The sequence below is a fragment of the Trachinotus anak genome, unplaced genomic scaffold (genome assembly GCF_046630095.1).
Source record: "Trachinotus anak isolate AG129_WGS33_773 ecotype Australia unplaced genomic scaffold, CSIRO_AGI_Tana_v1 ptg000016l, whole genome shotgun sequence".
In the NCBI taxonomy this organism is placed as follows: Eukaryota; Metazoa; Chordata; class Actinopteri; order Carangiformes; family Carangidae; genus Trachinotus; species Trachinotus anak.
This window is the reverse complement of record NW_027273867.1, coordinates 3,486,940-3,514,237: the sequence shown is the minus strand read 5'-3', so window position 1 is coordinate 3,514,237 and position 27,298 is coordinate 3,486,940. Positions and strand designations below refer to the sequence as shown.

Genomic DNA, 27,298 nt, shown 5'->3' with positions numbered 1-27,298 from the left:
CAAAGTTCTCACTTTTAATCCTTTTCAGAACTAATTTGCTAATGTAATTTGCTAGTCTAATCTTTATGGTTCTTCAGATGCAATTGAAATGCAACACAAATACACCAAAGGGACTTTTAGGTCCTTTTTTTAGTTCCTGAGTTTAGCCCCTGGGACTATTTGGTGGATAAAGGCCATTATACTAGTCTAAAAACAAAATAAAAACTGACCTAATGCTATAGATCAGATTAACATCTCTTATGTTTGTGCAGCTAGCTCCTGGTTGTAATAACTGACCAAATTTATTGAACGTTTTTGTCACTGTTGTTTATCTTGTCACTGCCTGAGGCCCTCAGACATTCCCTCAATCATTTCAGGTCACAGGGCAGATTCAGTCACAAGGCTGCTGCACACAACATTAAGATGAGGTCAACAGGACTGTGGACGTCAGGGGTGCATGGAAACGTAGCCAATACTACTTTTCCAAATGGCTCTGTCTCAGCATGGCCTGGCCGTAACACGCCAGCCGGACTGTCTGAGCCTGGGTGCCTGTTCCCCCTCCCACCCCCCCACCCCCCATTCATTTCTCTCCCTCTGATTGTCTGTGCATTTATATTGAGTCTGTACAGTTTGCGAGGTGTGTGTGTGAGGTCCGGGTCATTCAAACACTGCAGCAATTCTATTGCTTTGATAAAAGGCATCACTTCACAGAAAAGAGAAAAAAACAAAAAAAAACAACAAAAAAAAAAAAAAAACACAAGCGGCTTTGAGGAGTAGTGTGAAGCTTGAAAAAAGCGAGATATACAAAGCAAATGTTTGTCACATTGCAAACAACAATACCATAGAGAAGTTTTTAGAACAACAACAAAAATGAACACATCAGCTAAAATGAAGGACAGAGCGCTACGTTTTCACAATCTCGCCAGCTCTCTCAGTGTACCTTGCTGATGATGAATCATACTGTTTTTTTTTTTTGGGCCAGCCAACGTTCACTTGGCCTCCAAATCCCACTGGTCACAGTGGTGGGGTCTGACCTATATGTTACTTAGGCACATGCATATATGTGCATGTGTACATTATGTGTAAAGGTATACTGTATGTTCTGTATATGTGCATGTTTGTGTGTTAGTGTATATGCATGCCATCATAAGAGGGCGGCTGGCTGTTTTACAAACAGATAATGTTCATTTCTGCATGTAGGTAAGACAGTTCAATCAGCCATTTCTCCAACCCACCATAGCACCATGACGTCACTGCTTTAACATAAAGTCTCCCGTTTGCAGGGAGGTGTAATAAAAAAAAAACAAAAAAAAACCCAAAAGAACAAAAACAAAAGCAAAACGGTTGAAATCATTGTGTGACTAGTGAGGCAACATGGCCGAGATGAAACACTTAAAACTCATACTGGTTCTGTTAATGTGGACTAAAACACGAGTCAGATAAATTACTCTGCCAGAGGCATGCGCTATAACTACCATAACCAGTCAAGTGTTGGTTATCGCTATGACAGCCCTGCAGGGATTCAGTCAGCATCATTCACTTGGTTTTGGCACAGCATGTGGCATCGTTACACCAAAAAACGAGTCATACTTGATTGTCTTTTTCGTGACAACACTTGTGTGTCACTGTGTGCTTTAGTTAGTCCTGAACAGTTTCTAGCAACGATGAACAGGCTCGTCTTAATGCTGCCGCTGCATTCCTTTCAATGTCAGAAGTCTGAATCAACAGCCGGTCGGTTGGACTTGGAACTTTTGTGAGTTTCCAGTCTTTGCTTTGTAAAAAATAAAGGCAACAATCATAGATAGTTGAGTGAGAATAAGGGCCGTGGAATAAGAGAATGCTTCCACCATTCCAAGTGCTGGCTCATAAATTATGGAGTTGTTTATATACTGCAACTACAAACTATTCTTATTACCGATATATGTAATGTGCGGCTTATTTTCTTGATTAATTTTTTGATTCACAGAAAATACTGAAAAATGCCCCCAAACTATCTCCGCGGGGTTAAGATGATGCCACCAAATTGCTTAATTTGTACAGCCAGTCCTCAAAAATCCACACATAGACAATTCACAAATTTATCACATAGGACAAAGAAAAGCTGAATGAAACAGATGGGAAGCTGGAACTAGGGAATGTTTTTTGCTTGAAAAATGACTTCAACTCTTGACTGAATATCAAAAATTCAATATCAAAAAAAAAAAAAAATCTGTTGATTGACTAATCAATTATATTGACTAAAGAGGGCTCTGTGTTTGTTACATTAAAAGTCCCAACAATCGTCAACATTCCTAGAAAAGCCTTAATGCATTTTGTCTCCACTCCTCAATGCAGAATGGTTAATATGCATGAGGCAGCTCTTTGCAAATGAATTGGTTCGCCTGCTATTCCCTCTATGCTCTCCGTCACTTTCTTCAGCACAGTGTGACACATCCGAGTGGGTATTTTGCTTCTAAAATGTTGTGTGGACCTGATCATTTCTGAACTTGAAGACATGCTATGGAAATAAGCTGTGATTAAATTACTAGATTTCTGAATGGAGTTCTGTTGTGACATTTCCTACATATAAGAACATACAGTATGTTGAAGGCAAAGCAACACGTCTTTCTTGCATATTTCTGACTTCAGTGTCATAAACATTCTTTACATTCATTTGGCAGATGCTTTTTGTCCAAAACAACTTACAGCTCATGCATTTTCAAAATAAATTTCAGAAATCTAACTTCTGTTTCCAAAATAAATCTTTTTTTTTTAATTTATTTATTTTTTTTTATGATTAAAATGACAAGTTCCTTCTTCAGATGTTGTTCTCTTGCGAAATTCAGATTTTTCCGACATCTCTGGAATGCAGCATGATGATGTTAACATTGTGATGGGTGGCTGTACAAAGGCCTGCGAGCTGTTGTCCGTTAAAGTGAGTGCTGCTATTAATGGGTCAGGTCACAGTATGATTAGGGTGAGGCACTGAGCAGTTCAGACACTCACCAGATGGATGAGACTACATGACAGTTAATATATCAACCAACAGATGGGTCCAATACAGTCGAGCAGGTGGGAGGAAAGGCTAACAAATCACTAATAATGTCTTATTTTGGGTGTCAGGTGAGCAGCCATTTTGAAATTTCCAACATAAAGGAAGGAAATGGTGCATGGTTTCTATTCAATAAACAAGTGCTGATAAAAATCACCATTATGCCAACCATACAATCATTAACACATATCCGAGGTGATAGGTTATATCCACAACATTAACACAAAAAAAAAAAAAAAAAAAAAAAAAAAAAAAAAAAGTACCCGCACTGTAAGGAATGGTTCCATCCAAAACTAGACCAGAGAGCTACTCCTAACTTATGGAATGAAGTGACACTCAGTAGTGCTAATAGAAAGTTCATTGTGACGGGCCCTCTGCTAGTTCCACCCCTGAGACCACCAGGGTGCCCAGGCGCTGACGGATGCACACGCACACGCACACACACACATACATGCATACATGGATGCACACACACATACACAAATAAATCCATTGGTCAGTCCTCAAAGACCTCCAGGAAGAGAGGAGGGAATAGCTCGGTGGGACACTCCACTTTCATGTGAAGGAATCGGCTGGCGTGGCAGGCGCCGATCATCCGCAAGTCCGTCACCTTCATTAGCAGCTTGGGCCAGAAATGTGCCACTTTGTGTTTACGGTAGTTGATGTAATGTTCAAAGGCCAGCAGGAACTCCTCTTGGCAGCGTTCAATTCGCTCCACACTACTCAGGCCTGGCCGATCTGATGGCAGAAAGTGGTTGACAGTGGTGTTAGTTCAGAGCACCGCAGGGGATTTAAGGCAGAGCTTCGTACAGTGTTTGTGAAGAAAGCAGCTGCCAGAGAAACCTGATAACTTATTCCTCATTTCCTCTGAACTAAAGTATAATTCAGTTTTTCACAATCAGGATTGTATTTTCATTAAAATGTTAAAAATAGGTCTGATAGGGCAACAAATGTGAGTGATCAGGTTGTGTATACTGACAGTTTAGCCAGATTATCTAAAGCAGTGGTTCTCAAAGTGTGGTCCAGGGGTCCTAGACGGGGTTCCTGGGGGTTACCAGGAAAAAAGGAAATATCTTTTGCATCCTTAAGTAACACTAAGACAGAATGAATGACTGTTTTTTTTATTACTTTCTGTATTAAAACATCTAAAAGCAAAAACCTTATCAGATGGGATCTAATGTGTTCAATATGTTCACAAAGTTTGAGAACCACAGTTCTAAAGTTCCTTATTAGGATTTTAAAACCAAAATCTAACGAGTGCTGTAAACTGTGACTGTGCACAAATACGTCAAGTATAGAAGGTCAAAGTCGAACTTCAAACTGTTTGATCATCTGACTCGTGGTCATGTTTTTTGCGCTGTGGGGTTTTAAGCTACGTCAGAACTGACTGCCAGTCAACACACAAACAACTGCAGCTTCTATGATTTGGATATTGCAATTTCAATAATATTTTGATTAATTGTTGTGCTCTAATTAGAACTGTTCCAAATGTTGCTTGGCCTGGTTGCATTAAGTTGTGAAACAGGACCAAGTAGATGCTGCAACTTTGTTGTCTTAATTTTTGTTATGTATGTACCTGTACAATGTAGCCAGCTGTTATTAACCGTATCTGGTATAACTTTTCTAGTATCATTTTTTTTTCATATTTTTCATATTTTATATTTTCATCTTTTGCACAAAAAAATCAAATTGCAAATGCAAGGATACTGGTTTTCCACTTTAAACCTTGACAGCGGTATTGATTAAATCTTGGTTGTGACCGTAAGTGTGTCAGAGGACAAAACAGATGGGCAGGTTAACCCCATGTCACGTCTACAAGCACAGCACACAGCAGAACAATACTCTCGGAGAAATGGCGGTGGGTTCAAAACCACGCTAGCTGGACAAAGCTGCTCAGAATGATTATGGTGATTTATTGATTGACCTGTAGTTCTGTATGGATTTCACATCAACAACAAGTATTCTCACAATCTGTGCAGGAGACGACAATCTTTTTTATAATAAATATGATCATGATGTTATAAACACGCGCAATCTCATAATAAATGATTGCTTTACTAATATGTACAGTTTATAATATAATATATATTCTTATATATATAAGTCTGTTAGCAAGTTGACTTTAATGAGAGACCCAGACACCAGGTGCTTACCAGATGAGAGCAGGATGACAGCTTGTAGAAGAGCTACCTCAGAGTCATCCAAGTTAAAGGAGGACAGCGACACGCCAAGGTCAAAGATGGCATCCGAGACCACGCCCAAGCCTCCGTTCTTAAGCTGACCCCGCGTGACGGCCATCTCCCCGTTCAGTGTGAGAGTCTCACTCTCCGGATCGTAGCGAACGGCAGCTCGCAGTGACATGATCTCCATGCAACAGCCTTTCAACAGAATGATCTGGTCTTCACAAGGCAACTGATTTGAAGAAGACACAGAGGAGCACTGTTAGTAGAAGGATACGGCTCATCTTTTGTTTTTTATTTTTTGTTTCATCATTTTAAAACTGGAAAATTCAAACTTAAATACTATTCAAATTGTGGAAAGTTACAAAACAAAATCTTTGAACATTAAAATACCCATTAATTTATTTCAATTAATTGCTCAGATGAACATGTAAACTTAAAAATAATAAATATAGTTTACAATAATACATGATTGATGAATAACTCTTTTCTTGGGTTTAAATGCAGCAGTTATTTAAAGGAAATTTCTTTGGACATCAACAGAACTCAACAGAACTAACTAGACTAACAGTCTCAAAGCTTTGCCTATATTTAGTAATTTAGTTACTAATTTTACTTATTAAGTCAGTAATTTCATACTTGTTTAAGGAAAGCTTTCAAGCAATAATTAGGAGATAACCGCTCCATGTTTGTTGTTTTATTGTAGTGGATTTTCTATCTGTGATGACAGCCAGATTTGTACTGAGGTCTGATGGATATTAAGACTTTTGGCAGTGCTGCATTAAAAAAAAATTGACTAACAAATTCCTTTTGGTTTTATTTTTTCTAGCTCCTTGTTGATTTATTCTGCTCTACTTGTACTGTGTTATTCAGGTTATCTAATTATTTATAGCCTTTTTTTTACTCTGTTTTACTGTCAAGCATTTTGTAAAAAGATAAAGTGCTATAAAATTTATAAAAAAATAAAAATAAATAAATGAAAAAATAAATCAAAAGATCTGAGATTTTAAAAATGAACTCAATATTAGTTTTTTAACTTTAAGCAACATCTTAACAGAATTCTTTAAATGTGTTAATAAAAGAAACCTGAGCAACATGAGAACACTTTACAAACCATGTCGTGGTGACACTCACATCTTTGGTGTATTTTGTTCAGCAATTTAATGTTACTTATTGTTAAATGGTAAATGGACTGCTTATATAGCGCTTTACAACGTGAGCCGCATTCACCCATTCACACACACACACACACACACACAGTCATGCAGCACTTACATCTACAGTGCAGTGCACTCATACGCTGATGGGACAGCCATCAGAGGCAGTTTGGGGTTCAGTGCCTTGCCCAAGGACACTTCGACATGTGGACTGGAGGAGCCGGGGATCCAACCACCGACCTTCTGATAAGTGGATGACCCGCTCTACCTCCTGAGCTGCAGATCAGTCTGTGACAAGCTAATATTGGCAAAACCTATCGGGTTTTGTTACTGTAAGTCCACTGTGATGTGACCGCGGCTCATGTGAAGAAACTCAAGCCGGTGTCAACAGCAGCTGCAGCCACCAGAGGGAGCATTACAGACCCTCTATTCTCTTTCTGCATTTTATGAAACTTTGGTTAAATGTGCAGCTACACTTACCTCACAAAACATAGGCAGTTTTTTGGCAAAGTCCACCACTCGGGTTATGGCAGGGGTGATGATTTTTGTAAACTGACTGAAGGCTTCTATATCCACTTTGCTTCCTTCAGGGGCATTGGCCATGGACGCTTGACCAATATCCTCAGGCTGAAACGACAAAGAGGGAGGGCCGGTGTCTCAACTGTCTCCAGGTTTGAATCAAGAAAATGAAACAGCATGTTGAACAGTATTGAACTTACACGCTGCATATGAAACGAGTTCAAGACTAAGATGCATTCATGGCCAAGTAAGAAAATGGAGGATCTTGAATGTGGATCTTATTGATCTGACAAAATTTCAATTGGGTAACATGATGTAAAGATGGAATTGGGGACATATCACCAAAGACTGCAGCTGTCATGTATCTAATTTGCTTAATTAAATGCATGTAAATGACTGCACACTCATCTCTTCATGACACACAGTGAGCCTGCATCCTCAACACTGATGCTGGAGGATAAGACTACAGTCTGTGTCAGGCACCATTTGATTGGCTGTATGTCATTTTCAATACATAGTTTTCTTACCTTAGTTTCCTTCACCCCCGCTGCACTCTGGTCAGAAGTATAGAATAAATTACATGTTATTTCATTAAGAAGCATAGCTTCCTCGACCTGTTGGATAATCAACAGGAATCGTGAAGTTTCAATGAAGAACCCGTGTCAAGCCAACTAAAAAGAAAACAAGTTAAAACTGAGGACAGATGAAAGTGCAGAAAGAGAACAGGTGAGGAGAGAAATCCAAGTTGGGTTTCTATGGTGAGACTCAGGCTGAGGACCACAAAGTTGAACAGGTCCTCAGAAACACTCCAACGACAACACTGAAACGTTTAAACCACGCTCTGTGTTGGGCTGGGAGACTTCACTGACTCCAATCAACCAAAACCTCAATCAAGTTTTTACTATTAAAAAAAATAAAAAATGTCTAAGTGGTGACAGCACAGCACAGCACCACCAATTAATGTGATGAAAGTGTGTGAGCAGTGAAATCAGTACTACTGTATGTGTAAAGCTTAAGTGTTTAAATTAGACAAAGTCTGTGATTCCACCAGAAGCATCGGTGTGTTACAGTAGCAGCTCTCCTTCCGCTCCACTGAGGGCCAAGTCATGCTTTCTGCATCCACATGTCCGCAAGGGTCTGTGTGATGTAAATGTCTGCCCATGTCTGCGAGGACCCCTGTGTGGATGTCTGCGTGCTGCCCAAAGAAATGTGTGACCCTGTGGACTGTGTGCTGACTGCACATCCTCCAGATAACAAAGAGAGGTTGTGCAAGGTGAGCCGTCATTTATATGATTCTTCTCGAAACAATACAGAGAGCCTAATGGTGCTCCCGTTCTCTCGTTAAGAGTTTGTACATTATATTTTCTCTTTTTGTTTTGTAGGCAATGGCGAACAACATTGTGATGCATTGCTGCCACCAACTGGATTTGCTTATGGATCGGGAAAAGCGCACACAAGTAACGCCAGAACGAACCGCAGGTGTGTTTGTGCGACCGGACCAAAAAAAAAAAAAAAAGTAAAAGCATGTCTGTGGATTAAAGATACGTGCTGTCTATCTTTGACAGAAGTCATGTCAAGCTACACAGAGCTGACTGAGCCAGACAGGAAGTCGGAGAGAGGACCGGCCTAGAGCATCCTATCAATTTTCAAAATAAAACACTCTGTACTGCATACCAATCATATATCATATCAGACAATTTTCACCATGGGTGGGACGGAGTGAATAAAAGTCAACAAAATTGGGCGCTCACAGTGTGGTATGAAGCTGTACGGAAGACAGAGACAAAACCGTGTCACGGACGCGACTTTGTGGACCCACGCTCAGTGGAATCCAGGGAGTGTCTCCTCTGATCGCGCCATAGAAACCCAAAATAAAGTCAGCAGCTAACAGGCTTTCAATCTGGACAGAGCGATTAAAACTTTACAGAAAAGAAACAAAATTAGTCAAAAAGGTTGAGGTGTGAAATCAAAAGCTACAAACACAAAGAAAGGAAAATGAAAGAGCATGAAAAAAAGCCAGTCATTAGTATTAGCGATTAAGGATCATTGCGTTGTAAGACATAAAGAAAAAGACAAGAATAAGATGTTCCATTATAAATTAGTGCAGCTGCGTTGAGGAACACACTTTTCTCCATCGTCCAGCTAATTCTCCCCATTCTACAAGGAGATACAAAAAACACATGGACATATTAACACAGGGAACTGTGGCAGAGTGGACGTGGTGGAGGTGGAGGAGACAAGGGCATGACTTGGACAGGGTCTGGGATGGGTGGGAGGGGTGGGTGGGGAAGGTAGGGGGTGGGAGGGGGATTGGATGAGGCAGGGTAATCAATACAATGAAGGCTGTGGTCAGGAGGGGAGGGAGGGAGGAGGATGTCTCACCAGGAATTTCCGCTTCTGCTTCCAGTGGTTGCCTTGGGCATTTGTGGCCATATGGGCCTCAGTCACCATACGGATGAGGTCCCACTCCTCCTGGGTGGGCTCCAGTCGGTCCCACACCGTCCTCTGCAGTTCCTCCTTCCGACGGCGCTCCCGGTTCTCCTCGATTAACTTCCGCTTGGCCAGCCTCTTGCTGTCGTCCAACACCACTGGGGTGGAAGGAGGGGAAGTAGCAGAAGAAGAAAAAGGGAGACAATGAGGGTGGACAGGAATGAGGAGGAGGAGGAAGAGGAGGAGGAGGAGGAGGAGGAGGAGGGAAATGCATGACATGACAAACTGGTGATATATTTGAAAATGCAGGGCACTGCTGCTGATTTTTCATTCCTGAAAAAAGCAGAAATTAATTGTTCAAACACAAGCAAATCACATACAATTCAGGTGACAATTAACTTTCAGTGGTGCTCATATAGAATAAAACTGTAAGTACAAGGTCAATGTTCACAAGCAGCTCTTTACTTAAGGTTAAATGGTTCTGTTCTTAATGTTCTTGCACGGTGAATTTGAAGGGTTTTACAGAAATCATACAACTGCATTACCATTAGAAGAGGCTTGAGATTTAGGTTCAAGGTCCCATATTTTACACTTGTGTCTGAAATTATCAATAAGAAGATATATTTGTGATTTTAAGAACCAAACACCATGTCAGTGTAGTTTTGTGATTAAACAACAATATAACAGATTTCAGAGAAACCAATGGTGGGCTGGGCTGCTTAAAGTTAAAAAACTGCATTTCTCTGTGGACTGAGGCTTTGATACTTTCACAGTATTAATATAGAACCTAGAGCTGCTTTATAATCACAAACACATGGACATCTACCTTTATACTATATGGGACCTTCACATGCATTTGTCACCGATGCTCCATCCAAAGTCTGTATTTGGACTATCAAGCAGTCATTGAAAAGCTTGAAATGCAGCTGTTTTAACAAAAGCATATAATGTCAGATGGTTTGTACCTGTTGACTTTCTACTCAAATAAAAAGAAAGATTTAAAAAATCAAATGTGGCTGTTTTAAGTTGGTACTTTACTCCTTCAGAGGCTGCTGTCAGCTCCAATTCATTACATTTACAAAGAGCTATGCCTGTGCAATCAAGGTGAAAAAGTATTAAAAATGGTCTTTAAAAATGATTAATCAGTTATCATTATAGTTGCTAATTTGCACAATTTCTTTTTGTCATATTTAATGAAAGGCAAATTTTCATGTGTGCAGGTGGATGTTCCACATTAAAATAAACAAATAAGACAAAACATGAAGACGCAGACAAACCCACATGAATTTGCTGTGAGTATCACGTTACTGAGGCGATCCGGGCCTACACAACTTACAGTCGGTTGCCATTCCCACCGCAATGCACTTCTTGAAGCGACATTCCTGGCACTGGTTTCTGGTCACTTTGTCGATGACACATTTCCCCTCGTACTTGCAGGCATAGGTCGGGTTAAGATTCTTCTGGATTGTCCGTCTGAAGAAACCCTAAAGAGCAGATGGTCAAATGCTCAGAACTTGTTTTTCAAATGATGATGATGATGATGATGATGATGATGGTGACGCTATTATTCATTCAAAGATTCGCTGGCATTACCTTGCAACCTTCACAGGTAATGCAGCGATAGTGATAGCCTGTGGCTTTGTCCCCACACACTACGCATAGCTCATCCTTGTCTAGGTAACTTGGTATGTAACCTGGAGAGAAGATCAAATTGTTAATATTAGATTTAATTGAAAAATAAAAAAGGTCCCTGGAGTCGTAGTCTGAACAGTTTTTTTATTTGGTTTCATTCACTGGGATGTCTCACTCACATTTCTCAAGTTTTCCACCACATTTTTCATTAATGTTTACTTTAAATTACCTGGTAAATTAAGAGGTGTGTTGTTTTATTTTTGGATTCCTTTGTGTCAGTTTGTAACATGTAAGTGTGAATTGGTATGTAAATGGTGCTGCTGTGGAAAGTCACATAGGGAGGCTGACTCCAATGGGACAACAGCTAAAATTTGACTGGCGCTGACTTCTGCAGATAGCGCCGTTGCTCCTGGTTCACTCGCTGAGTTAACACCTGGCCCATTTCTGAGATTTGGCTTAATGAGATCAGCACTTTGACCTTAGACACCAGAGGTTAAGAAACCGATCAATAAGTGCGTCAGCCTTCTGTTGCCCCAACACCAATCAATAAGGAACCCCCCACCCGCCTCAGAATCTCTGACCATCAGATGCACCAAGTCCTATTCACAGACTCGCCACCACATGATGCCTTAAGTCTTGGATTTACGCTTATCAGACTTAATTTGAAAATCCCAGACATCATTGATTCATTGATTAAGGAGGAGTCATCACTAATTACCAAACTATCTTGAAAAAACAGCAAGAAATGCGGAACACTCAGTCCAGAGAGACAACCACAAACCTTAAAAACAGTTTCATCATTCAGTTCACAGCCTGACAGAACACACACAGCAACTGTTCCCAACCAAAAATCCCCCGTTCACCGAGGAGATGGAAGCAAAACACAATCAAGACGTAATACCTTTCTTGTGTGCCTCCTGCATCCACTGCAGGTGTGAGAAGTCCGATTTGATCTCAGGGAAATACTCAGGCTGATGGTGGTAGTGACTAAGAGGGATCTCCAAGCTGCAAAATTCACTCTTAAAAACAGGAGGGCCACCAGCGTATGAGCAGGAGTAGTGCTGGCTGGGCAGGCAAGCCTGCTCCATGCAGGGTGGGTGGTGCAGGGGTTGGGGCTCACAGTGTCCATACCCTGGCCCCTCGCCTGGGTACATGCAGGGTTCCCCACTGCCCTGCATTGTGTATCCCCCTACTCCAACATGAGGCATCTCATACATGTCTGGTATGCAGTAGTTCATCATGGAGAGCCACAGAAGAACACCCTCAAAAGTTCTGGGTAAACTCTTTTCTCAAAACCCCCTGCCAAAAAACCAAAACAATATCAATAGGTCCTAAAAAAAATCTTTTCCGAGACGTAAAGCCATGTGAATGCAACAATCAGAAGTTTCCTGGTCTGAAAAAAAAACTTCATAGAGGCTGACCTCACATAGACGAACAAACATTTTATCCACAGACAACGGACTGCACCTAGCAACCATCCCACCCGCCACCACCCACTGAATTGTGAAGCAGAGATTTATGACGACGCAGAGCTCTAATCTTATACTCCACAAATCCTTGATGTGCCACAGACCTTGGTGATGTCACAGATTAAGACATTGCGTGTCGCACCTACAGTAAATACCATCCAGTAACATCCACCGGGTGGAAAAGAATTCTCAAGAAAGCGGAGAAAAGTTCCAAAAAGGCTTGAGGTGAAAAACCTGTTTAAAGAGGCTTCTCATATTGTTTAAGAATCAGTATTTCTCCTAACTCTGAATACCTTTCCTAACACTTTAACCTTTAACCTCTGTGTATTAACTCCCTTGCTTATCCTGTGGGTATTTTAAACAGAATCCGTAAACAAGCTCGCTTAGATTAAAGCCATATAATTATTCCTGCCAACTATTTCGCGAATGTTATGACACAAAGAAGATTTTAAGAGTTTTTAGTTCACATGCAACCCAGACTTTTTACAATTAAGATTATGTACTTAACCTCTAGTGCATGGATGAAAGACAGAGATCTTAACAGTATTTTAGTTTGAGAATTCCTGAGAAAACATAATGAGAACAATAAGCTGATTAAAAACTAACTTTACTTAGATTACTGGACAAAACAACATTTAAATTAATTATGAACTATTGTTATGATGTATACAATAACATGTATATACATCCAAATATACACCCCAAGATTAAAAAAAAAAAAAAAAAAAATGCACACACACAGCAAAACAGACCAAAGTTTTTACTGTTCTGAAAAAACTTTTTTTTCATTAAACTCATTAATTCTGTATTATTGATACTAAAATCTTAAAAAAATAAAACTTAAAAAAAAAAAAGTCTGGTGATGACACTTTTCAGCCCAAAGCAAGAATGGCCGTTATTTGCAAAATCAATATTGGTTCCCCAAAATGTAAGACACACGAATGCAACACGCTGAGCGACAAATTGCGTGATCTGTTTCAGATAATACACCTATTATCCTAGTTACACGCAGCCATATTGATTAGGCCTCCTGTTCTATAAAGATGGGATAAGCCTTATGGCGAGGATGTGTATCTGTTGGGATCAATAATGCCTTCTTCAATAATGTAGCAACATTTCTTCAATACTTCACCATAACAGGTTGTTGTATAAAGTAGTTTTACAAAATGCTGTTTGCTATGAATGTGAATGTAAATACACACATATGTAGACATAAAACCTTTAAGAATCATAAAAAGGAGCTCCTGGTTGCTACATTTCAGGTTATGGATAAAACTTCAGAAATCAGTTAGCACTGTACTACCAGCTAACGAATTTCTGTAGTTAAATATGATTTTTATTTTTTATTTTTATTTATTTTTATCAATTCATGTGCTTACTTTCACTTTTCATTTATACAGAACTTTCTTTTATATTTTGAATATATATATATATATATATATATATATATATATATATATAGTTCTTTTAAATTTAGAGCCAACTCATAACTAACTGCAATATTAATTGAATTTTTATTTGTAACTGTAAAAATTACAGGAGATGATGCTATGGTATGGTAAAGCCAGTAAAGTCAATAAAGTCAGACAAGAAAATTGAGACAAGAAATACACAGAATTATATTGACACTTCAGGAGTAAGCCAGCCTTTCATTTTTAGTTCCGAACATTCTCACAAGTCCACCAATTACTTCAGCTTATCAAGTTGTCCTGTGAATCTGAGTATGGCATCATTTATTTTTCTCTTTCGAGGCGCATGGAGAGAGCTTGAAACTGATTACAGAGGGGCAAAGAAATAATGGCATACCTATATTTCAAACATTATTAACTCTGCAATTTCACTAAAGCTATTACAAATTAATTTCTAGCGCCAGTCTCCTATGATCCTGTCTGCTTATCAAGAAACACAAGAACATCTGAAATAGACAAGCAACAGACCAGTATTTATGCAAAAAAGTGAAAAATACAATTTGTTTCCAGAATATGAACTTTATATTAACTTTTTTGTTTTTCTCTGAAATTGTCCGTAAAGCTTCCATGCTCATTTAGAGATGGTTTGGTTACAGATGCCTCTTACCTTCTTAGCAAATTACCAGGCTACTAAATACAGGAACAAAGAACATGTTGTTGGTTAATGGATCACAGAAGTGAACCAGAAACATGGAAGCATGTGAATGCGTGAACACATGGCGATGTCTGAGTAAAGATGCGTGCAGTTTTGGCTTTAAAATCCCTGCTGCTTGCACTTGTCTGAACTCTCTGAATCACGGCCAGTCTGCACGCTTGCACACTGGCTGCACACGATCAATACTCTTCGTGCACAGGATTATGAAGAAATACAGATAATTAGGGTTGATGTGCAGTACTGAGAAGTTTGAAAAGCTGTGGACCTCGGTTGTATTTCTCAAGTATATCACCCTATACCGTTTGCAAATTGTGGATTAGTTAAGGGCCCTCCTTTAGTTTTTGCCTTGCGGGTACTACAGCAAAGTTTTTCTCTTGTCACATTTTAATTAGTGCTCTATATTAAATAGTTTTTCCTAAAAACCAAGCCTAAGGTGTGTGACTGAATATCAATGTCACAAAATCATTTCATGTGCATTTCAAATGTAATTGTTTACAGTGTCATTTACATTTAATTTCCTCGTGATTTACAGGGGATTTGAATCAGTGTGATTAAAAACTACCCGCTTATTTATTTAGCAGATTTATTTTTTTTTTAGGTATTCAGCTATTTAACAATTCAGTAACTTTATTTGGATAGTTGACCAACAATTCAACATTTTTGCACAAACCCTCAAACTCACCCTCAGCCTAACCATTACATGGTTTAATAATTGTTGGCTCAGTATTTGTACATACATTATTGAACAGTAGTTAGGATTTAATTGTTCAACAAAGGTGAATGAAATGTGACAAATGCTCTCAACCTGTACACTCTCAACAACAATTATAGTCTTGTCACTTAATTCTGAATTAAATTACTTTCCCCTCATTATAGATTCAGAATAAAAATAATGTTTTTAACTGTAGTGGATTTGAACATGTAGAATGGGAACTCAGCATCAAGTACATTAGACTGGATTTAACTAACAACTCATCGTTCTAGGCTCCCTTCACAGGTTTGAAAAATATAGACAGTGGTGTAAAACTCTAACTATGAATACAGAGCTTTTTTAATCTATTCTTGCTGCTTTTACATTTGACATATGTAAATTAACTATACATTTAGTTCAATGTGACAATGTTCTCTTCTGCTTTGTCTGGATAACAATTCTGAGATCTATGAATAATAAAATATATCAGGATTCCCCTTATACGAGACAACCTTGACAACTGTGTACAGTGAGGTGCCGATAATCCTGTAATACAGGTGGAAACCCGGAGACGGAAAGCCTGACAAAAGGATTATGGTCCAGATATAATATGACACTAAAGCGACTTAAACATGTCACCCCACTTATGTTGAAGTGACATTTCTGACTGTGGAGTGTTGGCTTTTTAATCTCATTAGTTGTGGAGAACAAGATGATCTGGACAGCACTGCATCTATGTGCTGTGAAGCACACACACATTGTAAAAATAGACTGAGATGGGCCTGGCAGTCGTATTAAATTAAGGGCCACTGACTCTTGAAACATTGTGAGGTAGTCAAGGTACAAACTTGGCAGATTTACACCCTCTGGTGCTCCACATGTCCCTCACACATTTTACATGGGGTTGTAAGGGACTTTTTCTTCCAAGTCATACATCAGCAATTACAAATAAAAATAAAAAAAAATTAAAATAAAAAAAAGCACAGTTGCCCATTAATGCACTTATTATATATTTATATAATTTTAAAAATATTTTAAAACTCTCAAATTTTGTTGGGATTTGTTGGAACGCCAATAACTTATTTTTACAAGAGTAAACCAACTATGAAGAAACTGCAACACATATCTCTTAACTTTCTTATCATAGTATTGTCAGACTCAGTGCCATATTCATATTTACAGGGTTTTTTTTTTTTTACCAGGAGCTGAATTATCTGCAGAGGTTTCAACCTCTCAAAAACAAATGGATCAGGTGATTAAAACAGGTGAAAACACTGAATAAAGCAGTTTCACATTTCCCCATAGGGGCTGCGAGTTGACGGGCTGTGAGTTGAGCTGCCGCTAACGCCTGCTCAGCTTGTTTCTCCGGTAACTTAAGATCCTGATGTCAGATGACTAAAATCCTATATCTGGTTAAAATATTCTGTTAAAAATATGGCCGTCTGGACACAAAGAAAATGTTGACCACAATACTGATGCAAGCACAAAGGTGATGTGACGCCATTAACAGGAGACCAAATGATGTAATTAAAATTACAGCTTTCTCTAGGTTTCAAAATTGCTGGAAACATATGGGATAATATAAGTACATCTTTATATTCGTTTTTAGACATTTTAATGCAGAAGAGTTACATATGCTTCCATTTACATACTGTGACATTTTCACCCAAAGATACTGGTACTGTAGACTTAATTGAATTTGTTTTTTAATTTGGGTATAATCATGGAAATTATGTTGGTGGTCGTACATGGTTTATTAATTCAGGAATTATCTTGATAGAAAACACATAGAAACAAAATTTCACAGATGAAACTTTTACAAAAACAGCAGCAGTTCCCTGTTGAGATGCAATCTGAGCTCAAACGTGTAAAAGTGAGATATTCATGAATCTAAAGATTCACTATACTGAAGCTAAGCAGTGTTAATATTTAATTTTTGAAGGTCATCTTTATGTGTATTAATTACAATTTAGTTAGTTTTAGTTTTAGTACCAAAATTTTAATTGATGATATTTGTAATTTTGTCACTGGGGAAAAATATCCCTATAATTAAATTTTCATACAAGGTATAAACAATGCATTTTAACGTGATCAGAAAGTCCAATAGAAGATATGGCGGTTTTGCTGATGTAAAATACATCAATATGGATTCATATTGAAGGTGTATATTAAGTGCATATCAGCAAAAACTTTATCTAGGATATGTAAATACAGTATAAACATCTTACTACTAAAATCTAAATTAAGATTGACTAGTTAATAGACAGAACATCAAATTCCAACTTGTTAAAAAAGCACGTCCAGATATCTCTGTATCAACTGTAGAATGCTGGGTCTTTGGTAGGATTTCCTTCCTGATTTCATGAATTGCATAATGAATTCTGAACTGTCCATTACAACTAATAAAAATCGCGTATTTCTACATTAAAGTTTGGCGTAAACATAATACAATTGTCCACATATGGTAGATTTATCTGTGACTTACGGGTAACCACACATATCTCTAACAACCATTGCAAATATGTGACAGTTTTAATGAGGTTCATGATAAACAGGAGGTTCATGAGATGGTTAATAGTTTATTTAAAAACTAATTAAAATTGAGTCACATCGAGAGAGTTGCCCACAAATCCAAGGTCCGTCCAATATTACAGGTTAGAACTGTGATATTGGACGGACTGACAGATATACACTAACTAACAGAAGTGAGTTGGGAATAGGGTGATTTTATTGAAAATGGCCTCGCTCCAACTGAAAATGATCTCATTTGTGTTTAGTGTAATTCCACACAACAGGCAACGTATTCTGTTTTACCTTACAACAACAGTGGTGCCCAATCTGTGGGCCAACTGGTGGGCTGTGAAGGTATTGCAAATCATTTGCAGAGCAGTACGGTTTAGGTAAAACAAAAAAAGAAAGTAATAATAGAATAATTTTTAGTTTTAAAATGCAGTGATCTTTAAAAACATTAGAATTTTCAAAGTTCTTCTATTTTTTTTTCATATTAAAGCTGATTAAAGTGATTCAAATTAAATCACTGTGATAAGCCAGTTACAGGAGCTTCTATGCTGTCCCCAGCCAGACCACCCAGCCACATCCAATACTACCTGAGTCTGACTGTGTGTGTTTGTGCTATTGTGTGTGTTATATCCAAGGCAAAAACTGTATCAAAATAGGTAGCTGGCTAGCAACAGGGAAAATTACATTGAAAGGTGTGTGTGTGTGTGTGTGTGTGTGTGTGTGTTGCAGTGGGGGGTGAGGGAGTTTTTATTATGTATAGCACTTTGTGTTAGTTGTGTTTGCATGAAAACTGCTATACAAATAAAGTCTGATTGATTGATTGATTGATTGATTGAGAGTCAAGGGCCACGTGGTGAATTGACAAATGACTCCCCCCCTCCCTCAAACAAAAAAAACCAAAACAAAACAAAAAAAAAAACAAAAAACTGAGCTTTCAGTTCAGTCCTGAGTGTTTGATCATTATCATTCCAGTAACAATTGCTCTGAGAACACATCATTTGGCCTCCGTATTGTTATGGGGTTGGACATAGGCCACAAACATTTATGAGATTATTAAAGTGGGCCATGAGCTGGAAAACGTTGTGCCCGCTGCACTAACACATAAAATCTACATAGAAACTTCTCTGTGATTCCTGAGAGAGTGTCTTATATTGCTGTTTATTCAGACCAACTCTTTGGTAAGCTCTCAGACTTAATTAATACTCCATTAAGGACGGGTGCAATGGAAAGGTCAAACACTTAAGACTGTAAATGTTAAACACAGACAGGCTGGCGTTAAATGTAAGGCTACAATATTTTTCTGTATGTAGCTCATTATAGTGATTAAGGTTCAAAATTCAAAAGATGTGTTTTTAATATGCTCATAAAACATGTGCAGTGAAATGCAAGGTGGCATGCTGTGCTGAAAAAAGAATAGTGTGCAAGGAAAAATAATAATTATAATAAAAGTACAAGTAAGAATTAAAAAAATAAATATGAAGGTCACACAAAAACATTGTAAAATATAATACATGAGGGTTTGAAGAGAATTGAACTGACACTGTATCAGGAATTACTGATTTAAACAAATGAAACAATAAATTGTTTCACTTATTCACACTGTTTTTCTTTCAAACTAGCTGCAACAATCATTCCTGCAGCTAGTAGGTACATCAACAGCTAACATTTTTAGTGATCTACTTCACTATGCACACAGAAACCTGGACTCATTCTTTCCACAGTCAAAATGACATCTTCTTTATTTATTTGTATTTATTTTTAAGTGCACTTGTACAAACTTGAGAGTTAATGAAGAGTCAGTATTTACTCTATATAATCCGACTGACAGTTAAAATGCTTACCGTGGGATTACTGACTCCATTACTAAGTGTGAGTGTGTGACAAGTAGATGTGATCAACATGCAACAGATGCTAACAGCCAGGTCCTATGAGGCAAATCTGCTTGCAAAGAAGGCTTGATACCAGTTTAACTTTTTGGTGAGGTGATGTCCTTGCCATGGACTTATCTTGTTTGGAGTTTGTTAAACAACTGTTAAGCGTTCATCAGACAGAGTCTAACACCGAAACAATCTGTTGTCTGAGAGGACAGAGCTGACGGCTACAGTTTTTCCTCGTTTCCTGCTTCTTGGGATCACTCTGTGGGTAGCTACAAATTATTCTGTTATGTATTTGGACTGAATAAATGTAGAACTTTTAGCTAAGCCTCATTGAGCTAACGATCAATGGTTCTGTAAAGAAGGCTGAACAACACAAAAATATTGAATTTATTATTATAATTTATTACATTTATTTATAAAAAATGTAAAATGTCCTGTGAAGCTGATGCTGATGTTATAAAAACATTACACATGCTCTCACATTACATGCAACTGTGAACTTGTCATTTTTTAAATACTTTTAAATGATTTTTTATTATATTTAAATTAAATATCAAATTATATATATATATATAAAACTCTTGACACAAATGGAGCTTGAATTACTTGAAGCACTTTGCATTTCTTTCGATATGAAAGTATATACAAAAATTCAAGATAAATGTACGACTATCACATTCAATATTTTTAGAAGCACCTTGAAATTCCATGTACATAAAATACATTTTAGTTTCAAAATAGCACAATCAATCTGAAAAACTTTTTAGACTACCTTAATTAAATTTCTCTACTTACCCCAAATGTCTTTTTTTTACCAGTTGTATCTTTTTAGAGTAAATATCCATGTAATTACGCTCCAGCAGCTACCTCCAAGCATTCCTGACAAACCCCTGAGGTAAACAACAGGGCCTATCTATTCTAAACAACAGTATTCTTCCTTAATGGTTCTACTTTACTCTTGCAAACAGGAACATAGCTATTGATGGCGCCTCACCACAGCGGCCCTGCAGCAGGCTTTTGCACAGATATATTCCCTCCCTGATTGATTACTTTAGGTCAAAGCCGGTCATGAATAATTTCTGGATGTGGGGAATCTCTTTTACCCTGGGCCCTCAATTGACATGATGCTCTGAGCCAGATGTCCCTGGTTACTCTGTCTTACCTGAGGAGGGCACATTAGTTGGTGAACCTTTCCCCTTAAAGTTCAGGGTAAGCTCTGGGGAACAACAGAAGGCTCCCATTGGTGAAGGTTAAAGTTTGAGAAGATTATCCTGCACTTTAGAATGAAGTGCAGGGATCTCTTTTTTATGTCATTCATTATAAATACTGTCAGAGCTTCCCCTACAGAGCTAAAAAAGGATGGAGAGGCCTACATATGGTTAGAGCTGTACACATTCACTGAGGGCTTGCAAAAAAAAATACAAATCCCACTCATCGTTAAAAATCACTGTGCAATAGCAGTAAATTATCATTGGCCTGATACCATGTCCTGTGTTCATATTATGCATCCTGAGTAATTAATACTGTAAATCTCAAAGTGTTAGTGAGATATCATTACATTTACCAGCACTTTAAAACCCACCCTGACCCAACAGGGGGCAACATAGAGTGCAGGTCGGTGCCAGTCAGGATAAAAGCCCTTTAGCCAGAAAACGTTTGTCTTACTGACCGCATGTGATCACATTAAAAAAAGGTAAGATTATAAAAATATAATAAATTCTTACAAATGGGGGTTAATGAACAAAAATGAGCTTTAATGGATTGTTAAAGCACCCAGTGTTCAAACATTTTAACATCACAGAAGGTCAAGGTGGTTTGCTGACTATTTAAAATGCACCTACCTTTCTGTCACCTAGTAACTAGCAAGTGACGGAAATGATGTTACTCAATTAAACTGCATGTTTTTTACTTTAATCTATGTATGTGTGTATATAGGTGTTATAGGTGTGTGTGTGTATATATGTATATGTATATATATATATATATATATATATATATATATATATATATATATACATATACATATACATACACACACACACACACACACACATACACATATATATATATATATATATATATATCCTCTGTTGTGCTAAAACACTATTTATTATCATTCAAAGTTCAGAAAAGGGTCCAGGGCTGAGTTTTTGCTGTGTGGTGTGTGGCAAGCCCCTCTTTATATTTTAACATCCAAGGAGATGTTGAGATATTTCGTGAAAAAAATATATTTAACAAATGCGCCCTAATCCTTGCTCTGGCACATGTGTATGTCATGCATTGAAAGCTTTTTTTAATAGCTATAGACTTATACTTTTACAAGTGGCTCTATCCATTGTCATTGTCATGAATGGTTTGTCAGAACAGCTGTTGTTCTCATCACTGGCCTCATTTAAATCTGGAAATGAGCTACTGCAGAGACAGAGATGGATTGAGTGAATTGTCACGCAGCGATCTCCAGAGACCAAACATTATTGAGTGAGATCTCTCCTGAGACGCACAGAACTGAACCCCAATTAAACTTACACACCACAACAAAGCTGACGAAACCAGACTATTTCGATTTGAACACAGAGAAGAAAATATATGAGGCTTTAAATTTGGGGCAGGGAAGACAACAAAACTAAATGCTGGACATACAGTAACAAACATGCGTCTCAGTTTGAATTTGAACACGTGTCTGCTTGAGCCGAGCAGCCGAGAGACAGACTGTAATGATGATGATGTCACACAGAGACAAATGCCAGCTGCTCCGCAGACAACAAACAGGAGCAAGATAACAGCCCAGTTCACTCCCATGAAGATACAACGTGCTTCAACAAACTAAACTCCTCTGTTGTGCTAAAACACTCACCAACACTCAAATAGATTGTGTATCTTTTAATCACAAAAAAACAGAAAGACACGCTTTTAACAAAAGACTAATTATAACAATGCTGGATTTACTGAGGTCACATTATTTGCAAGCACTGGTTTTGTGAAGAAAAACAGGTGCAATAGATGAGACAGGATTTACAGGTGGGGATAAATATAAGTATGAAAAGCACAGCGCAACAATTACCTTCATTTATTTTCAAACAGTAACTGAACAGAGGGCAGGGCGTTGCAGTTTTTGGTGATTAAACCTCAATTTGAACTTGACCATCAGTGAAGTGTGAGCTCACTACGGGCTAAAGGCGCACTCGTCTTTGCCCTGGATGTACATTTACAGTGAGTGTTTGGCCCCATCGACCTCAGAAATCAGCCATATTGCCACCGCCTCTGCCTCCACTGCTGCACACTGAGCTGCAGGACCGTCTGCTTGTGGACCTCTGTGCTGAACCGTTTTCTTACAGTAAATCTGTCCCTGTTTGTCTGGTCGCTCTTCCCTGATGAAAGACATCACTGCAGTAAATGTAGAAGACCACTGACTCCCTGCACAGTCGGCATCGATTAGCAACGCTGTCATTACTGGAGAACTATGCAATTTCAATCAAAGACAAATTTAAGTTGGTGTATTTGGCTTATTAATCTAAATCAAGGACAAAGTGATGCAGTGTGGAAAGACATAGAATGTGCTATCAAGAAAACTGAATTCATACTATCTTGTATTTACATGAATAAATAATTCTTACACTCCTCTAAAACTTATTTCAAACTGCACTGAGACAGTTTTTAAAGTCATCCTTTTATGTCGACAGTCATTAGAGAGGACCAGAGATTAGTCTGGCCCATTCACAGCAGCACAGTGCAGCGCTCTATGAAAAGGTCATTTAAAGCTGTAACAGCACTGACTGAAGTGTCCTTGAATGCACCAGTGACCGGTGTAGAGTATAAAACAGCTGCCAGGCGTGATGTCTGAAAGACTGTGCGCTTCTTTCATTTAAAATGTGTCTATTAGCAAAAGCTTTTGAAATTGGCCTTCGTGTCCTACAGTGGTAGGAAAAGCTCTGCTGATTGGTGGGAAAGAGTGAGGAAAAGACACAGACAGAGGAAAGTGGAAAGCCTCCACTGCATGCTTACAGACCCATGACTAATTACTTGTTAGTTGATTAACTGAGGAGCCAAACATAGAGCAAAGCAAATGAGTTAGTTAGTTAGTCCAAGTGAAGCTGTTCTCCAGTGCTTTCCCAACCAGTTTGTCTCAATAGGAGCTTTAACCATTTAGCCCAGAACTAGGATGCAGGACTATGATGTAGTTTAAGATTATTTTCATTATTGAATCATCTGCCAATTATTTTTTGATGAACCAATTAGTCTATAAAACTTGAAAACAATGAAGAGCGCTCATCAAAACATCCTGGAGACCGAGATGAAATCACTGAATTTCTTGTCCTATGACTTTTAGCTTCATGACTCTTCCACATGTCATCTTCTAACCTCATCACATGTTCATGTGGAACAACCAGGCTGGGCCGTTTAACACAGGCAGCACCTTACATGCTTGTCATTAAAATGCATATGTAACAACTCAGGCTTGTCACTCACACATTCCTCTGTATGCTATACAGGTTAAACATTTCCTGCCTCTTTCATTTTGTTCATTTCTGATGCTTCATACAACTGTTGTGCACTTATTTGTGTTCTGTTTAGCTACTTTGTCCTTGTTCCTGAATACCACAGCATAGTGGATGTGTCATTTTATTATCACATTGTCAAATTATTATCATCATGTTATGTCATTTGCACTTAGGTCTTTACTAGATTGGTTGGTTGATGACAATTATGACATGAAGAGAAATTTGAACATTTTAGTATGGGTCCTTTAATTCCTAAAAATATCCAAAAGTGTCCTGGAAAAAAAGCCAGAAGAAGAACTAGAATTAGCTACTAATGACGGAGTTTATTTTAAGTTTGCGTTGGGTTTAAAAATGTGTTTTGATTCCTAGATTTTCCTCAAATATTTGATCCATTGAACCCAAATTAAGTTTGAATTCTTTATTATTTTATGAGTGGAAATGATATTCTTTATATATGTTGAATTGTGTACTTGTTGAGCTAACTGTCCGTGCAGTGACTATAGACTCACTCACCACATAGTCCACTATATAGAGGATTGGTCATTTTGTAGTGTACACTAGATCGATCAAGCTAGACCATCATGCATTGTGGCTTGTCTCGTGAAAATGCTGCAGAAGCAGTCGCTTGCTAACAGGCTAGCTGCTGCCTAATGACATTTCACTACCCGTTGAGAGTGCCTGGGGAGCATCACACTCCTCAGACATCTGGACCGTGCAGTTGCCCGTCTCCTCCTCTGCCTGAACAGCAGGCTTTCAAAAATTATTGTTAAAGCGCCTGTCAAGACCATATTTTTATAAACAACACAAACTGTCAAAACAATACGAATTGACAAAAAACAGACTAAACTCTGTAGAAACAAATTCAAACAAACATACCACATGAAATATGTGTAAAAGTTGCATGTCTTTTAAGACAGCATCTATTTGAATGTATTTTGACTCTACGTGATGAAGATGCTCTGGCTTTTTTTTCATGCGACAAAGATAATCAAAGATAATAATTACAGATTTTTGGCGCAAAATTATGTAACAATTTAACATCCAAGTAGTGTCCGAAATGTGCCAACTGCTGTCTGCGCTCACCCGTAGTGAGTCTTCTATGTAGCAAACGCTATATAGTGGGTGAATGAGTGAACAAGTGAACAGTCTGAACACAACCTCTAAATTATGCTTTGCATTTAATCAAAACGAGTTAATTCAAAATGTACCAATTGAACTATAACTGAACAATTAACTATAGTAATTTCAAGGAAACCCTGATGAACTTATGGACTTTAATGGTTAACTGTACTTTTAACCATGAATTAATTTAACTGGGCACACACAGTATTGTAAAAATGACTGCATTAAATACATTTTGATATTATTTTGCATTTATTACCACACAACCTGGACAACCAAAAACTTAGCTCTTCTAACCTCAGGTAAAATTAATGCAATGAAAATAAAAGACAGGATGACTGTGTGCAGAGACATATCTACACAAAAATGGCATTTAAATTAGATTTCAGTAAAACATTCCCCAGAAGCCTGGTGAGTGGTGATGGATGGGAAAAAAAAAAGAGAAAAGATTTTTTTAACCCAAGTCATCTCATCTTAAGTTAATCATGTCATTCAAGGTGTTAAAGATGTAAAGCAAAAGCCAAAGGAGGTTAGAATCTGAGGCAGCTTCTCAGTTTTCAGTGAAAAGCTCTACATTTTTCATGAGTGCTCCAGGGCTCAGCCACACTGACAGAGAGGAGGAAAAGCAGTGCAGAGAGGGAGGATAAATATTACCATTTTGAATGGCCTCATCTTTCCAGCGGGGGGAGCATTTTTCTGCTGGCTCTAAAATAGATGGGAGAGGCACTTTAAAAAAAAGCTACTTGCTCAGTGAAACAGGTGACAAGAGGCAGACTGACGCCTCTCTGCTTTTTCACATCAAATCAAAAGCATTCAACAGCTAGTCTAAGAAAACAGCAGGTCAAAGTGAATCCTAAAAACAACAGCATCAGAAATATCACTTTTTTTTTTTTAACAGTGTGTTTTTGTTGTTGTTGCTCTCATGTTGTTACTCTGAGTAATGGGGTTCAGGTTCATTTCGTCATGTGCTGCATGTAAGCCGGTGTCTGTTTACCATGCTGAGATCGTTAACATGTGTGGGGCCAGTGAGGTCACCGGGACCGGTTAGATCTACATGTGACGGCCAATTCAGCCTGTGCACAATCTCTGCAGAGTCAATCAATGCACTGAGTGACTCAGCGTACCTGTGTGTTTGTCAGCAATATGTATGTCCCACAACATGTCAACATGTCCTTAAATGGCTTTTGAAGTACATAAGTGAACATGATTTTCCCTGTGTGCACTGAATGAACTGTAATAAATGGTTATGGGTGAAAAAAAAAAACAAAACAAAACAAAAAACTGGCTTTTCCAAGTTCAAACTCTCAAATCACTGTGCAAATAAGGAAAAAAAGCATTTTGTTTTTGTTCAGTTAAAAGTTGTGTTTGACTATAACTGTGAGATTAGACTTAATGGTTTTTTAAAATTTTTTTTGGCTGAAAAAATCTTGATCTGAAATCTTGATTTAAACTGCTTTACACCACATTCTATTTTCCCTCCCTTTTATTTTCCTGCTGTCAGAAGCCAGTGTTCACTACATCTGACATTTACACAGGACAGCTCACCATCAACCGTTAAAAAGACACAACATAAATGGTATTCTGCTGGTATGCTGATGGTGACACAATCTGTGGCATTTCACACCTGATCTGCTGTATGAACTGGGCGCACGACTGGGTGGGGCACAGTGTGTAGATTTACGTCACCAAACGTACCATAGATATCATCAAAGCATCACTGTTTATATCTGCCAGTGACAAAGGCTGCTCTGACTGATTCTGTTGAGAGGTCTATGGAGTTATTTTGGGAGCTGCTGGTTCCAGAAGCAAATGACCACAGTTTTTCTCCATAGACAATATTAGGTGACTCACAGTTGGAGCTCTTTGAGGGCTTGGATGGACACGAAAGTCTTAACACTTAAATCATCAGTAACCGTAACTGTGTTGGAAAATATCTGGTTCTTTGATTTTGTTTTGTGCCCCGCTAACAATGGGCAGAAGCTAAAGATTACGCTGATGTAATCTATACATAGATATACATAATCAGATGTATCTAAGTTAATTGGATTCCAGGTTTTGAATCTTTTTT

General features: G+C 38.2%; 1 protein-coding gene across 12 annotated transcripts in view; it reads right to left on the bottom strand.

Annotated features, from left to right (window-relative positions):
* Positions 1-27,298, bottom strand: part of thrb (thyroid hormone receptor beta) — a 115,710-nt gene continuing 88,412 nt past the window's right edge. For 9 of the 12 annotated variants that reach the window (XM_071500562.1, XM_071500561.1, XM_071500560.1 and 6 more), the window contains 8 exons: positions 25,885-25,935; positions 10,890-10,990; positions 10,633-10,780; positions 9,249-9,454; positions 7,394-7,480; positions 6,828-6,974; positions 5,164-5,422; positions 1-3,748 (listed from right to left, as the gene is read on the bottom strand). In XM_071500562.1, the coding sequence (XP_071356663.1) occupies positions 3,507-3,748; positions 5,164-5,422; positions 6,828-6,974; positions 7,394-7,480; positions 9,249-9,454; positions 10,633-10,780; positions 10,890-10,990; positions 25,885-25,935 (1,241 nt within the window). In that variant the 3' untranslated portion in view covers positions 1-3,506. Of the gene's footprint in view, positions 3,749-5,163; positions 5,423-6,827; positions 6,975-7,393; positions 7,481-9,248; positions 9,455-10,632; positions 10,781-10,889; positions 10,991-11,829; positions 16,812-25,884; positions 25,936-27,298 lie in introns of those variants that run through there. The other 3 variants (XM_071500570.1, XM_071500557.1, XM_071500559.1) reach the window with 3 other exon arrangements.